Raw genomic sequence first — 6,000 nt, forward strand, 5'->3', positions numbered from 1 at the left:
GGTTTTTGCTATTAAGTTTGATTCGGTTTATATTTTAACACACTAAAATATGTTTTAAGGGACCTGAAGGAAGGCCAGGACCCCCTGGTCCACCTGGACCTCCAGGGGTAAGTATCTAGGTTTCTGTAAATCGACACATTTATACTTATCGCAGTTTTTAATGACTATTTTTTTAGTTTTGTTAATAAGCCTTACTGCCCTTACTTGTTGTGTTATATTCTTTACTTTAACGCTTCACCTTTTCCATGAGATAAAGGCTACTTCGAGATCAAAGTGCTTAGTTCATGTTCATTAGCATCACATTTGCTTAAAGATTTTGATTCACGACTTTGTTTGCAGCCGGGGGTCAACCTTGCAGCGTACCGCGTTCCAGCTTACTCGTACAAAGGGCCTGGTAGTGTGAACGACCAGCCAGCCAGTGACGATGCATCCGTACAACGAGACAACGAGGTAGCCCAATGTGATTTTCTTTGTTGGTTTGAAAACTAAAATACGGATATTGTTTGGTTCGTTTATTCTTGGAAGCATGGTATGAAAATCATTGTCAATAGTCGTGCAATTAACTCCACTGATTTGGTGCTTGTATGCTAGGACAAGGATGAGATGGGAAAAGGCATTTTGTTCTTATTTATTAGAAACCTGCAACACTCTAATCATTTTTGGTATAAGCATATTACAAGTAGCCTACGACGACATTTAATTTAGTTGCATACTCAAAATTGTGTTCTTGTTTGTCAATTTTAATTCAACCATAACTCCATGGAAAAGAATTGTGAAATTCATGAGCAGAGTTCAACAATTTCGAGGTTGATGTACACATCTTATCAAAGCCAAATTAAAGACACCGACTAATAAGCTTCAACGTGCACTGTCACTAAAACGCTCCACCAATCCACAGATGATGATGGTTCTGAAAGAACTTACCAGTTCAGTGGAAACACTCAAAGCTCCCCGCGGCTCGGACCGAAAGTCACCTGCTCGTTCCTGCTTGGACATTTACTTGGCCGAGCAGCAGGAGGGAGAATCGCCAAAGAGCGGTGAGTCAGTAACTGGTGAAAAGTGGAAGAAAAAATTTCCGTAGTTTGGAGGGTATTTTTTATGCAAAGCGCCATTGCCAGCCGCATCCGATTGAAATAAAGTGATTTTTAGATGTTGGTTATTATTTGTTAAGAGTAACTTTTTTGCCGAACGTATGTCACAAATGAAAAAAAAGTCCAGTAAAATGATTATCAATTTTATGTTGTTGCTAATAGCGAATATACTGATCGACCACCTTTAGAATCATCGATTTTTCTTAGGTTTTTGCAGAATATCCGTACGTTTTTTTATTGTATCCAAGTTTACACCTGGTGTAGTTGAAGATTTAGATTAGCCTATGTGGAGGGGAAGGCAAGGAAACCGATCTTCGTGTCCACCTTCAGGCATGCCTTAAAGTGTTCTGCCAATGACACAGCCACATGCTCTTGAGCGGTGTCTAACCAGCGCCCTTTCGAACGCCGAACTTGGGTTCTCTCACCACTCGGCTATGAAAGACAGTACATCCGCACTAAGCAAGTTCCTTAATTGTTTGTAATCTTTACGAACCAGAGATTTTTTTTCATTTGGCGATCAGGTGTGCGGTGGATCGATCCTAACGGTGGTTGCAATGCTGACGGAATGGAGGTGTACTGTAACTTCGATACAATGGAGACATGTGTCTATCCTACAGACCGAGCCATTGCTAATGGAACCCATTTCAGCTCCTCAGAAATCCATGGTGATCCCATCTACTATGGCGAATCAAGGTGAATGCGAGTGTACGGTATTCGAAAGTACAATGAATGTCATTTCCGTGTGAAACCTGTTAGAAAGTTGCAATCGCATTGGTAAAGTTAACAACTTGTTTAATGCACAGTTTTTTCTTGTCCACTGCAAAACGCGTGTTTTTTACAGTTTGAATTAAATGACCATTTCGGGATACATTTGAAGAGGCTTTTTGTGTACGCTACAATTGCTATAAAGTTTTTTTTTTTTTAAACGTTACAAGTCTCTCATGGTTTTACTTAAACGTGCAAATATGCTAAAATAAGCGAAAGTGACGTAGCCTACTATGGTTCCAATAAGTCTGAAAAGTATAGCTATGCTAAAGTCAACTACAAAAGTAAAACTTTCATATCTTGATGCATCTCACAACTCGTAGGTAAGTTTTAGATTTTTTCATTTTGTTTGCCTTAACACCTAATAAACAAAAAGTATTTGACCGATACAGCAATGGCCGCATCATATCGTACGATCCGCCGAGAGAGTCCAGAGTCCCCCACGCTGACTACAGAACCCAACTCACTTTCCTTCGCATGCTCAGCAACAAGGCAAAGCAGGTATAGTACCGTCACTTTTGAAAGTACTGAACAGTGGACTAGATATTATGCCTGTTACAAAATTATTTTGATTTACGTTAAAACTACTCTTTCATCGGTTCACGTTTTTTCAACTAATTTGAAAATTTGCCGTTCTGACAAGGAGCTTAAATGTTTCTATTGCAGAATTGGCAAGTCACTGGTTGATATGAACACAAATTTTGTGTACAGCTCTGAAGTTCTTTTTGCCGTGACAGGTTTCTAAAATTCACCTTTCTTTTTTTATCTTGCAGCGATTGACGTTCTACTGCCGAAACATGGTCGCTTACCACAATAGGATGACGGACAGTTTGGAGCAAGCTGTGAGGTTGAGAGGATTTGGGGATGTAGAGTTCACTGCTGAAGGAAATCCAAGAACAACCTACCGTGTCATCCATGACGGATGTGCGGTGAGTTAGTGATTTCAGATTTTAGTAGGGGGCAATGAATAGAAAACATTTGGTGCAATGAAAAGAAAACAAACAAAGCAAATAATCAAACATTACTTCACTCATTACAGTTTGCGATGACGTTGCAAATAAATGTAACATGTCACTTTTACCTTTTTATATGCCTCCGTTGTGTTGGCGTGTATTTTTTTGCTGTGATTGTCAGAAACAGAACCAAACTCAACTGAAATGTGAACGTTGAAAACCTTTTCAGATGTTACAGTAATTTACCACCAGTGTAACATTGAAAATATTTCTCCTTGCTTTGTTGTAAATATAAGATTGTGTTTCTAGTATGACCTGTTTAAATATTTTCTCAACTAACTTTCTCAACCTCTGTCTATTTGAAGGGACGCGCTTCGACTTGGAGCAAGACGATCATTGAGTATGAAACAGAGAAAGTTGGAAGGATGCCCATCACGGACATTGCTCCAGTGGATGTTGGTCAAAGGGATCAGGAGTTTGGAGTTGAGTTTGGGCCAGTTTGCTTCAAGTAGAGACGAAGAGAAGAAGAAAGAAAGAAACAGCCCCAGTGTTGACAATCTTGCTGCAACAGGAAAAAACGCAGTTGCGTCTACGTCGATTTCATATTTAAACGATGTGGAACAGCGAGATTTTTTCCTGAACGAAACCGACTACGAGTATTGCCTATATCCGCATGATGAAGACGACAGCGAATCGCAGATTTGCTGCAACAACATCTTTGCAGAATGAACTGCAACAAACAAACAAATGATGATGATGATGATGATTGTGTGACATTTTATCGTAAATTTGTACTCGCTTTGTATTGTAAACCCTTTTTAATCGCTTGTAGCCTGGATTTTCACCCGTTTCGCTAGTTTGTATCAAGTCTTTCAGCATATCATTGGTAATAATCAGCATTCTAAACGAAAAGTAACGTTGTGAAAGATGTCTATTCAGCGGCATCGATCCCGCTTTGGTGTCTCTGTTTTCTCTGCCCCGCACATTCAGCTTGCATTCATATTTACTTTTGTGTTTTTTTAGACGCCATATATACAGTAGACTTGCTTTTTTTGTGTGTGTTTTTTTTGCAATCGCGCTGTAACATTAACTTCTGCACCGAAAAACTGTACCGAACGCAACCCCAAGTGACGCAAGAGACTCAGCATATTTGCATTGTTCGAGCGGCGTAATGCGTAGTATTTATACCTAATGCAGCCATCATGTTTCAGAAATGTAATTTCTCCTTGTCATCTTCACTTCAAATCCCATGTTCAACAGCACACTACAGTTGTTTGTCTCTTAAACTTTTAATTTTTCAAGCCGTTTCCCGCCTGTTTAATCAACGCCGGTCCGTTGTATCCGCCGATGAGATACCGAGTTTAGATCTTACTCCATCACTGCAATGGTTGGAGTGGTCGTTTCACGTCGTGCGACAAGTCTTGTTTGACTCCTTTGACGGGAGAAAGTCCCCTTCAAGGCACTTTTCTATACCTTGTTGAAATCAAAGTTTTTCAGCAAAGTATATATTGGCCTTGTATGGAACATCTGCTTTTGAAAGACGTCATTTAAAAGTAGATGTTCTTGTTAAATTTTAAACGTTGGAGTAATTTTGAATGAAGTTTATCCTTTCGGAAATGGCTTTTCAGTTTACCAGCACTAAACAGCGTGGACATTTCCAAAGAGGCGGAGAAAGAAACAAGTTGACTCAGCAAAACTTGTCGTGTACGTTGTTGCGGTCCTCCTGCCCAGGTCACGTGATGTGAAGTCACTCGAATGTGAAGCATTCCAATCGCCGTGCTGTTCCATCAACTGCAGTTTAGTCACGTTTAACTTTTTTACTTCGACTGTATTTTTGCTTTTAATCGATTGCAAATAAAACGACTTTACGTCAAAACGTTGGTTGCTTTTTCCTTTTTAACAATAGGCCTAGTAGAAAACCACAAATGAAAAAATACAAACAAAGAGCAACTTGGCCCTTTACTTCGATTTCGACGGTGTTGGGTTGGGCATTCCCATCTGTGAGATGCGTGACTGCATAAGAATGTTCTTATCTTCAACTTTCTGTGCTAGTTGAGTACCGGTAGTTGGTAGGCTACGATTCTCTGCAACAGTAGTCTGCAAACTTTGAAGAAAATCCAATGATCGAGAAAAAAGAACTTTAGGCTACATTAGCTTGGGCCACCACAATAGGCAAGTAGCCTATAAATCAGATGTTCCCAACCTGGGGTCCGTGATTACCAGGCTTGTCCATGGGATTCCCACGGGAAATGTCCCATGGGATGGGACAGCACGAATTGCATTTCCCATGGGACAGTAGCTAGGCATTTTTATTTAAAAAATGATATGAATTGTCATAGATAGACAACTTTTCTGAACTTTAAAGTTAACAAAGTCAATAAATTTTGTCGTTTTGTATCTCTTTTTGTACATTTAGTCCTATCTAGTACACATTAGACTTAAATTTCCATAAATTTAATAACATTTATTGAATTGTATTTTGATGGGAATCCCATGGGATGGGATAGGCATGAATTGCTATGGGACAGAAAAAAATGTCCCATGGACAAGCCTGGTGATTACCTTAATGAATTTTGAAAAAAAAAAACGAAAAGCGATCTTTTTACTTTCATTTCTCTCTTTAAATACAAACGTGTCAAGCTCAAGCACGCGAGAATAAACTGTATCGTCCGGTAAATAAATCTATATGCTGCTGGCTACATTGACCTTAAACTAGGCCTACCACAACGCACGTCGATTACATTCTCATGATTACATCCTTCTTATATTAGTAGGCCTATGACGTTTATAGGGTTGTTCCCGACAATTTTCACCAAATCAAACGTCATATAAAAACCGTTCAAGTCTACTGAATATTACGTCATGGAAATTCCTAAAGCATGTGCCAAAATTGCACCATCGTTCATAAGACCTGTTTGGGCCTGTTTAAACAGGAAATATTACATCAGCTTAAACACCTGTTGGAATGACTTCATAATTGTCTTTCATTTATTGCGTCACAGTTACTTTCTACGTGAATTTGAGATATTGATATCTATTCTGGTCATTCGTAAAATGATTGTTTGAAAGTTGGCCGCACATTTAACTGTTGGCTTAGTGCTTGCTAGCTGGACAAAAGTTCCGTCTTTTATCCAAGTAATCTGTTCTGTAGTGACAGTTTTCAGTGGTGTACGCGTTGCACCCCCTCGTTT

At 39.3% G+C, this 6,000-nt stretch overlaps 1 protein-coding gene across 1 annotated transcript in view; it reads left to right on the top strand.

Annotated features, from left to right (window-relative positions):
• The window catches only part of LOC145769494 (uncharacterized), a 42,877-nt gene extending 38,192 nt beyond the window's left edge, over positions 1-4,685 (top strand). Inside the window, exons 49-55 of the mRNA XM_082581142.1 lie at positions 60-107; positions 340-450; positions 899-1,037; positions 1,613-1,784; positions 2,249-2,357; positions 2,630-2,785; positions 3,175-4,685. Coding sequence (XP_082437268.1) covers positions 60-107; positions 340-450; positions 899-1,037; positions 1,613-1,784; positions 2,249-2,357; positions 2,630-2,785; positions 3,175-3,321 — 882 coding nt within the window. The 3' untranslated portion in view covers positions 3,322-4,685. The remainder of the gene's footprint in view (positions 1-59; positions 108-339; positions 451-898; positions 1,038-1,612; positions 1,785-2,248; positions 2,358-2,629; positions 2,786-3,174) is intronic.
• The last annotated feature ends 1,315 nt before the right edge of the window (positions 4,686-6,000 follow it).

This window comes from Aplidium turbinatum, chromosome 4 (genome assembly GCF_918807975.1).
Source record: "Aplidium turbinatum chromosome 4, kaAplTurb1.1, whole genome shotgun sequence".
NCBI classification, from domain to species: Eukaryota; Metazoa; Chordata; class Ascidiacea; order Aplousobranchia; family Polyclinidae; genus Aplidium; species Aplidium turbinatum.